The sequence below is a fragment of the Centropristis striata genome, chromosome 7, assembly GCF_030273125.1.
Source record: "Centropristis striata isolate RG_2023a ecotype Rhode Island chromosome 7, C.striata_1.0, whole genome shotgun sequence".
NCBI lineage: Eukaryota > Metazoa > Chordata > Actinopteri > Perciformes > Serranidae > Centropristis > Centropristis striata.
Genome location: NC_081523.1, coordinates 39696405 through 39717694, shown reverse-complemented (window position 1 = coordinate 39717694; position 21290 = coordinate 39696405). Strand labels below are relative to the sequence as shown.

Below are 21290 nucleotides of genomic sequence, written 5' to 3'. Positions count from 1 at the left end.
TTCACAAGTGTTTGTTTCCCAGCCTTGTTCAGGTGTATTCCATCACAGAAACAGGCTGCACAGCTTCTTGAGATTTCTTTGTTGATCCTGTGAATGACAAGTGAAGAGGTGTCTGTCCTGGGGAGGATGGAAGGAGTAATTACCTGCTGTCATGGGACTCATGAGGCCCTCTCAGCTCCCTGAGGGCCCAGGTGGAGGGATTCAGGGTCATTGGCCTGTAGCACCTTGATGTATTGTAGGCTCCTCAATGTGGCCTCTCTAAGCAGCTCCATGGTACGACCAGTGTCTCAGGCCACGTTTATCCCTTAATACAGTCTACAAAACACATGCCACATGCCACCTGCCATCACACTGTACAATAACAAATAGTCTGGTTCATTACATACCGTCGTTATGCACTTTATATGTTTTTTATGCACACTGTTCATTGCACCTTATTGTTTCATAGCACCAACATTTTTATACTGTATATTCATATTTATTCTGCACTGGAATTCTACTCCTTAATACATACTCCTTCTTTAGACACTTTATTTTTATTTTTACATTACATTTTATTGTATTTTATTGTATTTTTATATTTTATTGCTTGAAGTATGCCTAGATTGTTCTTTTTATTTAATTATTTAATTGTGTTGTAATTGTTTCTGTGTGTAATGCTGCTGCTACACTGTAATTTCCCAGCTTGGGATGAATAAAGTCTATCTATCTATCTATCTATCTATCTATCTATCTATCTATCTATCTATCTATCTATCTATCTATCTATCTAATTTTGTTACATAAGTTGAATGTAAAAGGTCAAATTAAATGCAATGTTTTTCTTTAATTTAAAAGTAATATAGATAAATTAAATAATGTTAATGCAAATTACATAAACTTAATGTGTAAATTTACTTAAAGTTTATGTATACTTTTACATAAACCTTATGAGTTTATTCAAGCATCTCATACGCAAGCAGTTATAAAAGTTTCTTTATTAACATTAAGCACCAAATTGGGGCAACAGATTACTGTTTAGGGAACACATATTCAACATTAATTAGTTGCTTATTAGCATGCAAATAAATACCATATTGGCTCTTAATGAGTCATTATTAAGTAGTTATTAATGCCTTATTCTGCATGGCCTTATTATACAACCAGTAAGACATTAACTAAGAGTTTTCCCTCAATAACCTCAGAATTATTGATTATTAGTAGTAAGTAAGGAAGGTTTTTATATGAGTTATGATCTTAATAAGCTTTACTTCGTATGGACTTTATAAGTCTCTTTAACTTTATATGTAATATTGAATAAACTCATAAGGTTTATGTAAAAGTATACGTAAAACTTTAAGTAAATCTACACATTAAGTTTATGTAGAAAATTGCATCAATGTTATCTATCTATATTACTTGTAAATGAAAGAAAAACATGCATTCAATTTGACCTTTTACATTCAACGTATGTAACAAAATTACATGGAAAATTTATATGTAATTAAATTACATAAAGTCCACGTTTTTGGCTTAATTTTTTTTTGAGTGTAGGACACTCATTGAAATACTTGGAAATTCCAAATTTCAACCCTAGAGAATATTGGAATATTTTTCATACAGCCAGAATGTGTAAAATAACATACGGACCCGGGGGAGGGGGTAATATTTTGAGAAAAAAAGTTTACGAGATTAAAGTATCGAATCTACAAGAAAAAATGTGCAGATTTAAGAGATTTAATGTGATGAATCTGCTCGAAAAAAGTCGCAGATTTGCCACTTTAAATCTCTTAAATCAGACAAAAACTTTTCATTTGACTATTTCTACTACATATTTTCTAACTTTAGAAACCATTAAGTGTCATAACGTTATGCTCTTTATGGACAGTTATGCATGTTTTTTTTTTTAATTTACTCTTTCTACTTGCATGCCTTGTAGCCTTTTCAGTTGTTTAGTTTCAAGCTTTTAGAAATAAATAAATAAATATAAATAGATAATCTAGTTCTGCGTCCATCTCTGCCAGTTTTACATTTTATTGTCCAGATTTTTAAACAGTGCAGTTGATGCATCTGTATATACAGATTTCTCAGGCAATTCTTTCATGTTTCTGCATTTTCACCCGTGATTTGTGATTTATTTCAGCATGCACACACATTCTTTGCAGGAAATGCATTTTGTAGTTTAAATATGTTGATTTATTTTGTACAAACAACATCTGTTGCATGTCTGTCTGTCCTGGGAGGAGATCCCTCCTCTGCTGCTCTCCCTGCATTGGGTCAAAGGACAGGGCATGCTGCAGCATGCTGTACAGACATGCAGCAAATTTGTTTTGTGACTTCGGGCAGTTTAAATAAAATTGAGTTGAACGAACTTGAAATTGAATTGCGTGTTCTGGCGACACTGATTGATCAGGTTTGCAGAGGAGTGGAGGCCAAGATGATTAAAAAGGTGCTAAAAATTGGGACAAGGTGAGGAGAAGGAAAGTGATCTCGATTTTTAACCCTGTGGAGTCACGAAAAGCTCCAAAGCAGCGTGGAGCCCTACTGTAAATTTACCTCTAAAGTTCTGGCTGTAAACTCCATGAGGCCAGTTTCAGTTTGATGATGATATACCAAGTAAAACTGGAGACAAGCTCAAATAGATTTAGTATCAAATGATAGAATTGGATGTCACATTTGCAACATATAAAATTCTTTATTGAGCATGAGAGTGTTTTGAAAGTTAAAAAAAAAGATTCAAAATCACATTTTATGTTGGACTAAAGGTCTAAAAACACACACAAAATGACCAAGAAAAGACACAAAATGACACAAAAAAGACACAAAAAGACAAAAAATGACAAAAAAAAGACACAAAATGAGAAGACAAAATGACCACAATAATAACACAGAAGAAGACACAAAATCACTAAATAAGACACAAAATTACCCCAAAATAGACACAAAATAACTAGAAAAGACAAAACAAGAGACACAAAATGACCACAAAAATAACAGAAGAAGACACAGAATGACTAAAAAAGACACAAAATAACTAGAAAAGACAAAACAATGGACACAAAATGATCAAAAAAGTCACAAAAAATACACAAAATTACCAAAAAAAAAGGCAAAATAACTAGAAAAGACACAAAATGACTAAAAAAGACACAAAAAGACCAAAATTGTTACACTAAACACACAAGACACAAACAAAATAGAGTCCCACTAGAATAAAAACCAGAGTTGATGACAGGATCACACACAATCACAAGATCACATTTATGTTGGTTTTTCTTTGTTTCTTTTTGGTTCTAAATGTTGATCCAGTAAGTCAGAAAAAAAACAACAATTATTATTAGGTCATATAGGCAAAACCAAAATGGCATTCAAACATTTTTAAGTGGTGTATTCAGGCAGGATGAAAAGGATTAAAAAATGGACAAAATAGACCAAAACTCCATGGAGATAAGAGCAACTTGACTATTAACGATGATACAACAGACAAGAGATGTAGTACACAACTACATCCAGAAGGAGGCAGCACTGGACCTTGATAGGATGCCACTGTCGGGGGGAAAAGGACACTACTTGAGGCGTCATTCACATGTGACTCAAACAGACGAGCGTGTATGCTGTGGAGTTATGTGCTCTCCTTTTAGCAGGCCATTGGGTGGAAAACAGTAAAGCAAACAAAATACTCATCTGTGACTCAGTTTCAGCACTGTCAGCAGCCAAATCACACAGAGATCTACTGTATGAGATCCCATTCATGTTATCTAACAGAACAAGGGAAAATATTGTATTTCTGTGGCTCCCAGCCCGGTCCAGAATACCAGGAAATGAAAAAGCAGAAAAGTTGGCGAAGGAGGCAGTAAAGAGGGAAGATGTAGAAATAAGGGTCAAACTCTCAAAATCAGAGGGAAAAAGCATAATCTGGAGGGAATTGGGGAAAATGGCAACAGTACTGGGATGGAGAAACTAAGGGAAGGCCCCTCAGAAGTCAATAGGAAGAAGGTAAACAGAGGAAACATCAGGAAAGAACAAATGACTTTGAGCAGAATGAGAATTGGGCATAGTAAACTCAATAGCAGCAGATTCATAACAGGGAGAGATCCAACAGGAAACTGTCAGTGTGGGGAGAAGGAACAGAACGGACAAGGAACTAGACAAGCTGAGAAAGCCAGTTAAAGTTCAATCATAGGAGCTTTCACAGTGTGACATTTATGTTTCTAGACCATTTTTAAAATTTGAATTTTCTTTCTACAATGAAAACTATTACTTTTTTTAATTTACATGCAAATAGACTGTTTTATAGTTTTATTATTTATTTTTTTCTGCTGTTTTTGTGCGTATAAATGGTTAAAAAAGGTACATTTCCAAAGACATTTGTGTCTTTTGTTTGTATTTTGGGTTCCTGGCAGCTTTAAACTTTGTTAATTAAAATACAATTAAAAATCTGACTGATAGCCCAGTTTGTGTGGAGAAAAAGGAGCCATGCATGTGATGTAAGGACAGACTGAAAGATGCTGAACAGAGACAGAAATAATGCAGAGGAAGTTGATAAATTTGAACCAAAATCTCCTGGACTTCAGAGGGTTAATTAACATGTTATATTGTGTCTATTTATTTTATTATTATTTATTTGTTTGTTTATGCTTCATTCTTTTCCATTTTATTACTCTTCTATTTAAAAAATATTTACTTATATTTAATGTTTTGCATTGTTTATTTTTCTGTAACTCATTTCTCCTTATTTGTAACTGTGCAATGTATTGCTGTTTGATATCAATCAAATAAATAAAAAAATAAAAAAATAAAAAAACATGTGTTAACTGAATGCAGGAAATATGAAACAGAAAGGAGAATAATGATGACTGAACTCCAGAGGAAATGTCGAATATCAATTGATATCAAAGATATTTTGGAATTTGGAGGTGAAGCTGAAGGGAGGATGGTGATCTTCTGGTTGAGACCAAGGTTATAATAGTTTTGGATTTTTCATTAGTTTTAGTTTTAATTTCATTGTGAATTTTTGTCTTCAAATTCAGTTAGTTTTAGTTCGTTTTTAGAGTGAGTTTTCTAGTTTTAGTTTGGTTTTTATTTTTTGAAAATTTTTAGTTTTAGTTTAGTTTTTATTAGTTTTAGTGTTAGTTTTAGTTTTTTTTGTAATGGGCTATGTGTTGGGTGCCAGATTCAAAGAGGTCATAATAAATTTTGTCTTTATTTCCTTTGGTTTATCATCTCAGCCCCAATAAGGTTATTAACTCTTACAGTTCTGGGTGTTTTGAATTTTGGTTCTAGTGTAAACATCCCAGTCTCAGTAAACATATTCACCATGTGTTGCATGTTCAAATAGAAACACTGAATTATGAATAACAAAGTTGACAAAAACGAAAACTAAGGACATTTTCACTATAATTTTGGTTAGTTTTAGTTAGTTTTGTAACCACGCAATACAGTTTCAGTTAGTTATCGTTTTTTTTTTAAACTCTAGTTTTTATTTTTATTTCAATTAACGAAAATGTTTTTTCAATTCTAGTTTTCGTTATTTCGTTATAATAATATATAGTTATATAATAATATAACTATAATAACCTTGGTTTAGACTGCGACTAAAAACTACCAGAAGAAGAAGAAGAAGTAATGACAGTTTAAATCCGGAAGGGGGCAGTAATGCAACACAAGGATGCCAACTGCCATAAAACCCCCGAAGAAGAAGAAGAAGAAGAAGAAGAAGAAGAGTCAAACAAACAGGCTACATAGCTAGCTAGGTTCTGTTTGTCAACAATGACGGACTATTTTATCAGAGCGGATGTGGTATTTTGAGGGCTACAATGATCTTAGTGAGCTATATTCTGCTGTGTGGACAGTTCCTGCTGCTGCTGACGGTGATTCTGTTACAATGCCTGGAAGGGATCCACACCCAGAACTCCTCCAGCACGGAGCCTCCTGCTGCTGCTCCTCCTGCTACTCCTCCTGCTACTCCTGCTCACAGAGCCTCCGCGCTCCCGTTCAGCGTGCAGCCCTCCGAGATAGTCCAGTCTGAGGTACCGGTGGAGAGCACCAACTACACGGAGCCCTACGAGTACAACCCGCCGTCACCAGTCGTCCTCTGCTTCTACCTGTAAGTAACCGGAAGTAGCCTAGTTACCTGATGCTAATGCTAATGCTAATGCTAATGCTAATGCAGTACCTGCTGCTGGAGACTGACAGAGAAATCTGCTCTTAGAAATCTGTCAAATCATGTGACAAATGTCCTGTAATGACACACTAACCCAGCTGTTCTCAACCTTGGGGTCGGGACCCCAATTGGGGTCGCGAGATGATTTCTGGGGGTCGCCAAATCATTTTGGAAGTCAGCTCTGTCTCCACTGTGTTAAAGTGTTCATGTGTTAATGTGTTTTAGTCTTTTTGGTCACTTAATGTCTTTTTTTTGCCATTTTGTGTTTTTTTTTGTCATTTTGTATCTTTTTTAGTCATTTTATGTCTTTTCTGGTCATTTTGTGTCTTTTTTTGGGCCATTTTGTGTCTTTTTTGGTAATTTTGTGTCTTTTTTTGGTCATTTTGTGGTCAATTTGAGTCTTTTTTTGGTCATTTTGTGTCTTTTTTAGTCATTTTATGTCTTTTCTGGTCATTTTGTGTCTTTTGGGCCATTTTGTGGTCAATTTGTGTCTTTTTTGGTCATTTTGTTTCCGTTTTTTGGTATTTTTTTTCCTTTTTGGGTCATTTTGTGTCTTTTTTTTGTCATTTTGTATCTTTTTTAGTCATTTTGTGTCTTTTTTGATCATTTTGTTTCTTTTTTGTATGATCTGAACTGTGCGTGTGAGATTGTGTTCAGTGAGCGGGGGTCTCGGACAACATGCATGTTAAATTGGGGGTCACGACTCAAAAAGGTTGAGAACTACTGCACTAACCAACCATCAGACTGATAATAATAAACAGGAGGTTAGCCACCTTTCTAATGCTTCCTGTTAGTGCCTAGAGGGGGCGCTACTCACCATATTTAACATGCCTCTATACTGCCCTACAAAGTAGCTGCAGTAACTACATTTTTGTTGAAAATATAAAAAATATTTAAAAAATAATATTATTAAATCAAACCAACTTTATTTATAGAGCCCTTTAAGACAGCGTTAGCTGATACAAAGTGCTGTACATGGCAGGACAGACCAGCAATAAAAACAAAACAAGCAAAGAACAAGTAAAAACAACTAAAACAAAGCGAGTCTCATGCTGGGTTAAAAAAAAAAACAGTAAATAAAAGTGGGTTTTAAAATGAATCTTAATTTTAAAAAACCACAAAGAACAAATAAAAAACAAAAAATAAAACAGAGCAAAGGCTCATGTTGAGTTAAAAGCCAGTGAATAAAAATGGGTTTTAAGATTTCTTGTGCAAAGGTAAATTATTTATTATTGTTATTATTGTTATTTATTATTATATATATATATATATTATATATATTTTAAATTAAGTTATAGCTAAAAATTAAACCCTTGATGTCTGTTTTATCTTGTGACAAAGTTTTAGATTTCAATTTTGCTTTATTTCAGAGAAATAATTATACAAAAACTACAAAATCCAACTCAAAACCAAGCAGTAATTGCACTTTCCACAGTCTGCTTTGGATATATATACTAATTTAAACATAAAAATAATAGAAATTATAAGTTTATTTGAAAGGGAAATTATTATCTAGATGTGATGAAGTAAAACGTAAGATAAAATTATATTAATGATAAAATATAGAGCTGCAACAATTATTCGATTAAATCGAACAATAATCAATTATTAAATCACTCGTCAACTATTTTGATAATGGAATAATTGGTTTGAGCAGTTTTTAAAAGACAGTAACTCAAAATTCTCTGATTTCACCTTCTTCAATGTGAATATTGAGTATCGATACTTTCTTGAGTATCGATACTGCAAGTCTGCAATAAAGTCTGCAATAAAGTTTTGATGATGATAATGATGATGATGTCTCAACAACTCTCTTGCAAGGTTATAATAGTTTTGGATTTTTCATTAGTTTTAGTTTTAATTTCGTTGTCATTTTTTGTTTTTAAATTCAGTTAGTTTTAATTAGTTTTCAGAGTGATTTCGCTAGTTTTAATTAGTTTTAATTTTTTTGGAAAATGCTTAGTTTTAGTTTATTTTTTATTAGTTTTCGTGTTAGTTTTAGTTTTTTTGTAATGGGGTATTTGTTGGGTTTTAGATTCAGAAAGGTCACGATAAATTTTGCTTTTATTTCCTTTGTCTGATCCATCTCAGCCCCAATAAGTTTATTAAGTCATAAAACCAGATAGATGAAATAGATTTCATATCAACCAAAAAGGTTTACGGATGAAAAAAGTTGAAAAAGACGAAACAAAGGACGTTTTCACTATAATTTTAGTTAGTTTTAGTTAGTTTTGTAACCACACAATACAGTTTCAGTTAGTTATTGGTTTGTATTGGTTGGTTTTTAGTTATTGGTTTTTTTAAAAAAAATGTTTTTTCAATTTCTAGTTTTCGTTATTTCGTTAGTTTTCGTTAACTATAATAACCTTGTTCTCTTGCTCTTCTTCTTCTTCTACTGCATGATGAAGACCAGAGGAGTTCATCTACTGTCAGGACCCTGTCGACCATGCAGGGAACCACAGCGCCCAGGTGGAGATGGGTCATGGTTGTGTTGGGGTAAGTGTTGTTTTTAAAAAAATAAATATTATGTTGTTAATCACCCAGCACTTAATTGACAGTATTTCCTGTTTGTGTGTTCAGTGGGGAGGCCAGACTCCAAAAGAGGTGAACTACACAAAGGTTATGTGCACGGCACTGGATGATATAGAGTGTGCCGGACCCAGAGAGTTCCTCCGAGGAGAAGTTCCCTGCATCAAGTAAGGAATACCCTGCTCCACTGTCTGCATGTGCCAACAACAGTTTATTGATTTTATGTGCTAGTTATTAGAATTCTTAATTATGCATACATTTTGGACCGCATATGTCTGATCACTGTCTGGGTCTGGAGGCTTGCAGGAAGGAAATGTGAAAAGGAAAAGGAGAAAATAATTAATAATAAAAAGATAACAAAACATAGAAACAAACACCCTCCACCCCACCCACCTTCATTCCCTCCATCCTATTAAAAACAAAACACAAACTGAGGAAGCTCCATCTCAACATGGAGCAGTGAAGAAACACTGCAGGCAGGTTAGAAATAAATTATATAAAAGATAAAGTAAGATAAAATAAAATAAGATAAAAAGATATATATAATAATAATAATGAAAAAGTAAAAGTCAATAATAACAATGGAAAATGTATGTGTGTGTGTATATATATATATATATATATATATATATATATATATATATATATGTATATAAACAAGTTGGTGAGTTGTTGTTGCTTATATCTTTAAGTTGGGGTTCACAACAAGGGACAATAGTTCTGATAACTCTTATTTCTTTGTTGTGAAATTCGGTCATTAGCGAAAGCTAGCGGCTAACTGATGCTAGCGGCTAACTGATGCTAGCTACTAACTGATGCTAGCGGCTAACTGACGCAAGCGGCTAACTGATGCTAGCGACGCTGCTTGTTACAGCTACAAGAGTAGCCATTAGCGTATCAATGCTAACTCAAAATTGTGGTCACAACATTAGCTGACATTTCATAGCAGCGTTACAATCGTGCCAATTCAGCACATTGCAGAAGTTAGCAGCAGTAAGGATTAAAAGTTATTACAATGTAAAATTATAACTTAGTACAACTTACAGTTGAGTTGACAAAAATCAGAATTCAGAGTTGAGCAAACTCAAAAACAAAACTTAAAATATTTAGTTTAATTGTCCAACTTAAAATTTGTTGCCTTGAAATGTTGAGTTCACCCAACTTTTCTTTTGTTGCAGTGTATAGGGGGAATAACGTACCTCTCCCTGTTGGTTCTGCAGATACACGGGGCACTACTTCATCACCACCCTGCTCTACTCCTTCTTCCTGGGCTGTTTCGGGGTGGATCGGTTCTGCCTGGGCCACACCGGCACTGCTGTGGGGAAGCTGCTCACCCTGGGAGGTCTGGGGATCTGGTGGTTTGTGGACCTGATCCTGCTCATCACTGGAGGCCTGATGCCCAGCGACTACAGCAACTGGTGCACCTACTACTGAGAGTACGGCTCAGGACTCACTCAGACTTTACCTGTTAAATATTGAGAACTTCAGCAATGTAGCGTAAGCCTGCCGTATTTATTATTTGTGGGCTGGCTTGTTCTAAGTGGATGCTGAGGATTCCCAGGACTCCAGAGAGAGAAATCCCCTCTAATTTAATCAACTTGAATTTTTTTTCCACAGAATGCATAAGAATGACTATTGTATTGTATTTTATTGTATTGTAACTGCTTTCACCAGAGCTTCAGTGATGACACTTTTACTTTTTGGTATTACAATCTCAACTTAGATCAGTTCATATGGTCCAAGTTCAGGAATCTTCTTCTAGGATTTCCTTTTAGTTCTGTCTGCTTCATGATGACATGATGGAGGAGGACACAAGTTCAACATATAGTTTTAAGTTTTTGATGTATCGGCGAAACTCATACCCATTTGTTCTCGCTCTGTACTTGGTTGTCATGGTAACAAACAAGGTCAAGTTTCAGTCTATACTAGAAATGGTTATGATGGTTATTTGTCTGCGTGATTGTTACACCACAACATAAATAAATAAATAAACATGCAGGGCTCAGTAGAGTGAAGCCGGATTTGTCATTTTAAATCCATTTGTCAACGTTCCCCATTCACCACCAAATATCCAAAAAGTTGTGATGCTGTGTGAAATGAAAATTTCACATAAAAAAACAGAAAGCAATAATTTGCCAATTTTTTTTTTTTTTTTTTTTTACATATATTCAACAACTTCAACTCAAACTTTTTTATTATTAATTTAAGCAAAACACAACATAAATCACCAATGGACAAACACGGTAATAAAAGAAAAAAAAAAAGAAAAAACGACAATCACAAAACCAACCTAAATAAATAAATGAATAAAACAACAATAATAAATAAGAACGTTAACACATTAAATAACATTAAAAGAGAACTAAACTAGACACAAACAAACATCAAACATAATTACCACATAAAACATACAGTATATCAGTAAACTTAGTAATCTAAGAGAAAATAATAAAGGGTTAAGTTCAATGCTTCCACTTCAATAAAACCTTTCCCACCTTTCCAAATACCGTCCAACATCACCATTCCTATTAGCAATATAACCTTCCAAAACAAAATAACGTTTAATAAGCATCCTAAATTGATTAAAGTTCAAAGAATCTGCATTGACAGCTTTAAAAATAAATATTTTCCCCAACAAGATAATTAAATGAATAATATAACTGCTTGTCTCTGTAACATCACAGAGTATAAGAGAAAATAAATCACATTCAAAACTCAACTTCATTGCCGTACACATCCTCTGAACCAAATACCTTCAATTCAAACTCTACATTTAATGTTTTACTATGTCAACTTCTTGTATTTCTTTATTGAATTCTGAAAGTAACTTTCCAGAGAAGTTGGACAGGGTCAACAAAAGACTGAATAGTCTAGACGGAATTGTCCAAAGAGTGAAAGTGAGGAGCATTTATGGGTACAAGTCAGGAACTGGCCTACTTTACTTATTTCAAGGGTGCTGAATCAAAAAAAAAATGGTTCCCAGCGAAATTTTGAGTTTTTGACCTTCTCATTTGCATATCAAAATGGTGGCCGTTGGTCGCAAGGATATAGTGGAGGCTCAGTGTCTTTTTTTATGTGTGTATATATATATATATATATACATATATATATATGTATATAATTATGCAAAATACCAACTTTTAAGGTGAAATTAAGCATTATTTGTGTCATTTTTTTTAAGGCCGACATAAATATTCAATCAATATCACTTTTAAATGTTCCAGTTGGTATTTTGCATATATACATATATACATAAAAAAGGCACTGAGCCTCCACTATATCCTTGCTCTGACTCTAGACTATAGATCCAGAAACTTAATTTCCTCATCTTTGATTGCCTACTTACAAAAAAACTAAGGGGAAATGGTCCAACGACTGTGCAAGATGGGCAATTTGGTGGCCATTTGATATACAAATTAGAAGGTCAAAAACTCAAAATTTTGCTTGGGAACCATTTTTTTTGGACTCAGCACCCTTGAGATATGTAAGGTAGGCCGGTTCCTGACTTGTACCCATAAATGCTCCTCACTTCTTATAGGAGGCCTTTATTCTGAAATCTGTCTAGACTAGAATCCAGGTAAAAGGTTACACAAACGGAGTCTAACCATGAACTCTCAGATGGGAGGAGAGAGGATTGCTGCAGGAGTCAGTGCTTTAGTTTGAATTTAGTTTATTTGTTTCAGATTTAATTACAAGTATATTAGAGGTGAAAACTGGCAAAATAGTGTAGTGGAAATTACTTCCTCTCTTGAGTTATAAAATGAATCAAAAATCACCTGGAAGTTCCTTTTAGTTTTCTCTATTATCAGACATCAGAATACACTGCCGAGGTACAGGAGGAGAACTTTGTCCAATCTTAAAGGCTGCTGGAAAAAAGGGTCCTTCTCCAATAAAAGCCTTAGTTCTCTCTGCTTTTTGCATGCTGCTAATTCTACTTTTTAACCTTAAAAGGACACAACTTATACTGTTTATATTCTGTCCCCAAACACCTCTAATATCTGACAAATCCAAATAATCAGGAGGTCATACTGAGGCCTTTTAGTAAAGCAGAGAACTTTATGATTAAAAGTAACAGAAAATATACCACAATAGTATTTAACCTAAACTTTTTTTCATTTAGTTCTAATTCTGACATTAAGCAGCTGAAAATGAAATATAAGAACATAGTTCAAACAGGTAGGACTGAGGTGTATTAGGCTCGTGGCTTATTTCACTTTATTCATATTTGACTGGTTTAAGTAAATATAATTCAGTGGCTATTTCAATGTGCAGTAGATGTTTCAGTGCCAGGGTCACTTTCCTTTTCACTCTGCAAACTAGAGCTTTTCTGATATGATCTGCATCAATATTATAAAGAAAACTACTCAAAAAATAAAAAAAAAACAACACAAAGAATGATCTCTGATATGAGAGCACGTCCACGGTGTGTTGTGTTGCACATATCAGTCGGAGAATGTTGTTGGGATAAATTATAGATTGTGAAGAAAAACTGTAATGTTCCATAAGGGAACTATCAGGGCACCAAGCTCATGGGGTTTTTTTCACTTTTTTTTTCAGTTTCAAACAGTTTTTTTTAATGAACTTTATTGAAAAAGGCTGTACATACAAACAATTGTATATAGAACAGCAGACAGGTGCTGAAATATATGTGTCAACAGAAATAAATAAATAAAACACAGTACATTAAGGTTATTAATAGTAATGCCGGTAAACTTACAAAAGTAGGGAGGATCATAAATAAATAATTTTTAAAAAGTGACAGGGGGGGCAATTTTAAAAAAACTGAAAAAAGGGAACAGAATGTAAATACAGGTACCAAGGTCCTCTCCTGACGTCAAATTCAAAATAAAATAATCAATTCATAACGATGAATGACTGACCACTGATGAATTTTTTGTACACAAAAGGAACCCAGAATATGTACATTGGATAATAGTTTAATTGTGCAATAAAAGCTTGTGAATATATAAAAAAGATAATTCTCACTGTACTGCACTTTCAAAATAAAATAAAAACTAATTGCGCACAAAAATGAGAAATGTCATTGTGGTACAAAAGTAATTAATACAATGTATTTGTATCTCCCAAATATACTTAAATGACATTTTTGAATTAGCTAAAATAAAGGGTTTGAATGCTTAAATATCATATCAAATATCATATCAACTTTTTTATTGCTTTTAAAGACAGAACAAGTACATCAGTCCGATAAAATTGAAAGGTACATTACAATCAAATTGAAAATAATAGTAATAATAATAATAATGAAATAAATAGAAAAAAAAATTAAAATTAAAAATAAAAAGGGACCAGGCGACGACCCCCCACGCCCCCGAACTTGGATCTCTATAAAACTCTTACAGGACATGAGAGACCATGTTCAAGTAATGCAAATAAAAATATTGATTACTGCAAATAAAAATATTGATTACATATTTGCCATTTTTTTATTGTGCCCCTCTGATTAAAAACTGGCCCCTCCTTGGCCTCCACAGTCAGACTGGTCTAGGACCGCCACTGCGTCAGGCTGCGAATAAACCATAGGAATAAACTCAGCTCCTTATCTACAGCAGTAGTTCTCAACCTTTTTGAGTCACGACCCCCAATTTAACATGCATGTTGTCTGTGACCCCCACTCACTGAACACAATCTCACACGCACAGTTCAGATCACCCAAAAAAGAAACAAAATGACCAAAAAAAGGAAACAAAATGAACAAAAAAGACACATATTGACTACAAAATGATCAAAAAAAGACACAAAATGACCAGAAAAGACACAAAATGACCCAAAAAAGAAACAAAATGATCAAAAAAGACACAAAATGATCAGAAAAGACACAAAATGACCCAAAAAAGAAACAAAATTACCCCCCAAAAAACACAAAATGACTAAAAAAAAGACACAAAATTACCAAAAAAAGGAAACAAAATGACCAAAAAAGACACAAATTGACCACTTAATGATCAAAAAAGACACAAAATGACCAAAAAAGACAAAAAATTGACCACAAAATGATCGAAAAAAGACAAAATGACCAAAAAAGACACAAATTGACCACTTAATGATCAAAAAAGACACAAAATGACCAAAAAAGACAAAAAATTGACCACAAAATGATCGAAAAAAGACAAAATGACCAAAAAAGACACAAATTGACCACAAAATGATCAAAAAAAGACACAAAATGACCAAATAACACACAAAAAAACACACAAAATGACAAAAAAAAAAATGACATTAAGTGACCAAAAAGACTAAAACACATTAACACATGAACACTTTAACACAGTGGAGACAGAGCTGACTTCCAAAATGATCAATAGGACCAGAGAAAGGGACACCCTGTGACAGGAAGAATGAGGGTTTATATAGAAAACCTGCCAACTAATTTGTGGACATGACAGATGTGCGTAAAAGCGGTAATCTGACACAGACTCTGAGTGACAAATAGACTCATTTCCAAAGCGGATTGCGACTCCGACATCCAGTAATCTGGTGATAATGTTTCTATGCGCTGTGGATGAAAGAGGAACTGAAGCGGCGTGTTATTGGGTGTGTGTGTGGAGGAGGAGGAGACAGAGAAACCCAGAGTTTACTGAACAAAGCCTGCTGCTCTCAGCCGGTTACCGCGGCAACGCAGCCAGAGCTCAAGTTACTGGAACAGAACCAGTTTCCCTCCTTTCACGGTTAACAAACTCCATGTTCCCACTAAACCCGCTCTCTGGATCAGGCTCCAGCTGATCCGAGTTGGTTCAGTCAACTCGGACTAGGTCCATCATTAATGGCGCACGGATACCAAGAGTCGCCATGGCGTATTCAGGGAAAAAAAGATCGCCCTACTTTACACCAATGGAGCTGGAGATCCTGACGCGCTCCTACGGGGAGCATGAGGAGATCCTGCGGGGCGGAGGGAACAGCGCCACGGCCTCCAGGGGGAGAGAGGCGGCCTGGAGGAGGATTGCTGAGAGAGTCAATGCGTAAGTTTGGACGGATTATTTCACCAATTAAAAATTGAACCGCATCTGCTTTGAATATTACAGGTGAAATAATAGTTACATGTTATTATTTTCATCTAGGTGTAATCCCACGGGCATTAGGCGCACATGGTTGCAGGTGAAAATGAAACATAAAAACATAATTCAGACAGGTAAGGCGTATTTTTCTTTATTCTAAAGGCTCATCATATGGTTTTATTTCTTGGCAATTTGACATAATAAACTAATCAAAAAGCATCCAGTGGCTATTTTAGCTTGTAGTAACTATAAAAAATACATTAAGATCACTATAAACAATATTTTTAAAGAAACATGACAAATATTATTATAATAAATCCACGTTATAATAAATGTACAAGTATGATCAGCCATAAGCAGGTTTAAGAATTCTAAAGCATAAGTATGGTTATATTTGTGTTATTTCTATTATTATTATTATATTATTATTACACACTATTGGAGGACAACTTTATTTTTATTCACAGAACAAGAAAAGGTCAAACAACTTAAACAGAAAATAAGTTAAATAATCAAAATAAAAAGTAGATATTTACAACACCTGTTGTTGTTAACATTGATTTCTGATGGTTAACAAGTAGGAGGAGGGTTATTGTGTGGCCATACATACAGTGGCGGTTCTAGACCAATTTTACTGTGGGGGCCAAGGAGAGGCCAGTGTTTGATCAGAGGGGCACATTAGCACATGGCAAAGATGATATTTAAGCATTCAAAATCTTTGAATGTCTTGAAAAAGACACAAAATGACCAAAAAGGACACAAAATGAGAAGACAGAATAACCCCCAAAAAAACCCCACAGAAAACATAAAAATGACAAAAAAAGACACAAAATAACTAAAACTGACACAAAAAAGACACATAAATGACACCAATGACAAAAAAGACACAAAATGACCAAAAAAAGACACAAAAAAGACACAAAAAGACACAAAAAAGACACAAAAAGACACAAAATGACCAAAAAAAGACACAAAATAACTAAAACAGACACAAAAAAGACACAAAAAAGACACATAAATGACACCAATGACAAAAAAGACACAAAATAACTAAAACAGACACAAAAAAGATCCATAAATGACACCAATGACAAAAAAGACACAAAATGACAAAAAAGACACAACAACAGACACAAAATGACCAAAAAAAAGACACAAAAAAGACACAAAAAGACACAAAATGACCAAAAAAAAGACACAAAATAACTAAAACAGACACATAAATGACACCAATGACAAAAAAGACACAAAATTACCAAAAAAAAGACACATAAAGACACAAATGACCAAAAAAGACACAAAATGACTTACAAAGGACATGTAAGACATGAAAAGGATTAAAAAATGGACAAAATAGACTATAAGACTCCACAGAGTTAAACTATTATACAATGTTCACATTCTGGGTTTCTTTTGTGTACATTAAGATATTGTTTGAACAAAAAAAAAGGTCAGAATTGTTTCATTGTTCATTGTTATAAATTGATCATTTTATTATATATATATGCGTATGTGTGTGTGAGTGTGTGTGCGAGTGTGTGTGTACTTTGTATTTATAAGTGCTTGCATATATGTGTGGATATTTCAGGGAGGAAAAAGAAGTGTGTTGCAAAGTTCTGTGGAATTGGGATCAGGCATTTGTAAGGTGACTTTATGAATAAATGTTATATTTGTGTTTGTAACGTAAGTCAGCAAATTATTTAACTGAAATTAGGTTAGCAGGGGTGAAACATCATTAATTAGAAGTCTGCTAACCGGATCCCACGGGCCCCCCCAGCAGAATGCTGTTTAAACACACAAGTCCACCTGTTTAATATCCTGTTTAACATTTGAGACCTGTTCAGCTAACAGAAGGAAGGCAGAGGCCCGCAAGACGAGGGCGGGGCCACCTCCACCTCTGGCTGATGTGGAGGAGCTGGACCTGAGCCACAACACAGGAACACCAGTGGCTGAAGGCATCAGCTCATCAGAGCCAGGCACCCCCCAAGACACAGGTGCTGACATAAAATGGGAGTTTTTGTGTGTGTGTGTGTGTGTATATATATTTTCATATATAAAAGTAAATATAATAGTCAGGCGGCTTAGGACCAGATTTGAGGAGAATGGGGACACACTAGGGGTGAACTTAAATCATTTTTTTATTATTTAATGACTATTCGAAAATCGATGCCCATCCCTAGTTGTATGTACGTTGTACTATAAGAAAACCAAAAACTCAGGACACTTTATTTATGGTTACAGTTCTTCTGTTAGTTTTTCCTGTAAATTGTTGCTATTTATTTTAAGTTCAATATTTTATTAACTACCTCAGGCATTTTGATTTCCTTTATTTGTTGAAGAAAAATACTGCTGTTTTATTGTTTTTCAATAAGATAAGATTCAAACATTGAAGGTTCAGCTGTGAGTTATAAAAAAAATTGGTATCGGCCAAAATCGGAATCGGCAGGTCAGGCTTTTTAAAAATCGGTGATCGGTGATTGGCCAGAAAATTGCAATCGGGGCACCCCTAGGACACACCGGACAAAAGCACCAAATTTTTTCACTATAGGTTCACTAAAGGTTTCAATTAGGAGCCACTTCATCAAGATTGCGGATTGGAGATGGCACCCATATAAAGTCTATGAGAACCAATATATCTTCCAAGCCACTTAGAAGGTCAATCTTGGTGTCGAAATATACATTTTCTGGGTCAAAAAATCATTTAAAGCTATTTAGAATATCACTAGATGATTATTTGATCAAATAGATACGTTCATTTTTTACATGTTTTTACGTAATTTCAAGGTTCCTAAGCAGTCGGACATATATTGATATAGGTCATATACAGTGCATGTATTCTGAAAAATGAATAACAGGCATACATTTGATTGAACTTTATTAGCTTCACTTTTGTAATTTGTTACATTTACAGCTACAAAGATCTTTGCAATTCCAGTGTGGCTTCTTGCATGAGCACCTTGCACCGAATCCGCTTTCACCTTTTCAACCACACCTGACCAGTTCACTGCAGGTTTTTGACGCGATTAGTAGAATGCTTCACTCAGAAAGCCAGACCTGGCTGTCTTCATCCAGTGTCCTGTGTAATCTTTTCTTCTTCAATTCAATTCAATTTAATTGGCTTTATTGGCATGACGTAACACTGTACATATTGCCAAGGCAAGTGTCAGAAGTTTAAAAAAAAAAACAGATAACAGTAAGGAAAGCAATGTTTACAATAAATTAATTATAATTATATTATTAATTTTAAAGGAATTAAGAAAAGAAAAACTAATAACAATAAAAGAAAGCAATATTTACAATCATTGAATTACAATCAATCTATCATTCATACAATCTAACCGTCCCAGCAAAGAAGAAGAAAGACAAAGAAACAATAAAAACAAAACAAACAACAGCTGTGTGTCACTTGCTGTCTCTCAGTGTTCATGGTGTTGTTTTTTATTGCCTTCTTCTAAAATATAAGCTCACCTCAGCATTCTGCAGGAAGGGGAAGAAGTATGTGGAAAAAATGTGGTGCTTTTGTCCGGTGTGTCCCCTTTATTTAGCTGAGCCGCCTGACTATAACATTGTGAAGAGGGCTAAGCGCCTTTTGTGCCTGTTGCACGTTATCTATCCTCTTTCTTTTCTTTCTTACAGTTTTTGATGGTGTTCTCCACATTGTTGAGCCTCCTGCCTCAATAGAACTTAAAGTTGTAAGTCAAATCAAATCAAATTAAATCAAATAGTCTTTATTGTCAGTATATAGTTCACTATACAACGAAATTGAAAGTGCCACTGCATAAGGTGCATAGTTATGACAATCATAACACAAAACAACACGAGTAAAAACATTTTTTTAAAATACTGAGCTAAACAAGGACAAAAACAAGAACAAGGACATGTGATGTAATAAATAAGTATAAAAATAAATAAATGGCTACTTAAAATGCTATAATTTATAAATTAGGTAAATTGAGTGTTTTGCACATATCAATTGTATTGCACATGTCCGTTTTATTGCACCTTTTAATTAATTTATCCTGTGTGGGTGTTGAGAGTTCTGACAGCCCAAAAGTACTTAATACTCAAGATTTTGGCAAATCTAGTAAAGTAAATCAAAACAATGCTTTTCTTCCTCACAGGAGGAAGATAGTGACAGTAAAGAGGTATTATCTGCTGCCACAGAGATGGAGAGGCCTACAGAGGTAAATAATAAGGATGATAGCTACTGTTAGTGGGGCGGATTAACTGAACAATCGTTCATGTTGTGATAAAAGCATCAAATTTGGTACACTCATTGCTGAATACATGTTAATGAATCTGGATATTGGGCCATTGCAAAAAAAATTCTGATGGCTGTGGCGGCCATTTTTAAAAATGGCCGCCGGTGGTTACTGGCGTGGAATGCTTTGCCTACCCTACAGCTGCTGTTTCATGTTGGTCCAATATCCAGATTTGTTTGAAACATATTCACCAACACATCTACCAAATTTCATGCTTTTATCACAAAGTGGTGTAAAATATTGAGCTAATCCGCCCCACTATGTAGTCTCATTTACATGATGAATGTGGGGAATTTGCACATTCATATACAATTGTTTTCTTTTTTTCTTTTAAGAGCATGGCTGGCCATCACCAGGAGCAGGCTCCATCAACCCCTGCAGCACAGCTTGACACAGTGAGATGTTCACTAAATGCCAGTTTAATTCTGCATGTGGAACTGCACAATGTAATGCCTTCCTTGTGTTTTCCCAGTTACCAGTGAAGGAGTTGCACAGGCTTCATTTAGTCAAGAAAATAACAAAAATGGACCAAGAAATGGTTTATGTGGGCCGGCAGATCAGGAAGATAGATCTGGAAATTGAATTACTACAACATCAATTAGAGGTGGGTGCATGGTCAGAGGTCAGAGGTCAGAGGTCAATGCTGATTGTTGGAGCAATGTATTAATACTAACTGGTGCTTTTGTATTTCTAGGAAATAAAGAAGAACAAATGAACTGTTAATGATTTGTGTTTATTTGTGGATGGTGGTTGTTGAGGCTGTGAATTGATTGCCAGAACTTTATCGTAATAAATATGGTAGAACTTTTTTTAATATTACAGTAAAAAGATATTAGCACTGTTGATTTCATGTTTAAGATTTAGCTATTTTATTCAATTTTTACTGTATAAATAAAAGGTTTTTCCATCAAATAAACGCGATTTGCCATATAATTGACAAGAAAATACTTTATAAATGCTGCATAAATTAAAGAGTTTACGATTAAATATTACAGTATATTTTTGTTATAGCTATGATGTTTAGTACATTTAACAGTAAAAGTATTTTTTACAAAAGATCAATGCAAAAATTACTATGGTGGCTTGTATATATTATTACATTAAATACATATTACTGTATTTTACAGTGGAGTAATGTATTTATCAAAAAACAAAACTGTAAAAAAACATATTGTTTCGACTGATATATACATTTACGGTGTTTCATTGTTACTGAAACTGAATTAACCCATTTATCATTTTACGTCTTTTACTGTCATGGTTTAGCAGTTTTTCACCGTAAAATCTACATACATTTTTTACAGTGTGTTAAGCCAATATGTTACTTATTTGCATGCTAAT

General features: G+C 34.3%; 2 protein-coding genes across 2 annotated transcripts; both read left to right on the top strand.

The window, feature by feature from the left end:
* The first annotated feature begins 5721 nt into the window (after positions 1 to 5721).
* On the top strand, positions 5722 to 10669 carry tm2d2 (TM2 domain containing 2). Its single transcript, XM_059337278.1, has 4 exons — positions 5722 to 6085; positions 8551 to 8638; positions 8723 to 8838; positions 9892 to 10669. The coding sequence occupies exons 1-4, from the start codon at positions 5796 to 5798 to the stop codon at positions 10103 to 10105; spliced, it is 708 nt and encodes a 235-aa protein (XP_059193261.1). The 5' UTR covers positions 5722 to 5795; the 3' UTR covers positions 10106 to 10669.
* Positions 10670 to 15647: 4978 nt separating this feature from the next.
* On the top strand, positions 15648 to 20886 carry LOC131975195 (uncharacterized). The gene is made up of 7 exons (XM_059337786.1): positions 15648 to 15821; positions 17532 to 17696; positions 19324 to 19379; positions 19809 to 19871; positions 20285 to 20344; positions 20422 to 20553; positions 20644 to 20886. The coding sequence occupies exons 1-7, from the start codon at positions 15731 to 15733 to the stop codon at positions 20662 to 20664; spliced, it is 588 nt and encodes a 195-aa protein (XP_059193769.1). The 5' UTR covers positions 15648 to 15730; the 3' UTR covers positions 20665 to 20886.
* The last annotated feature ends 404 nt before the right edge of the window (positions 20887 to 21290 follow it).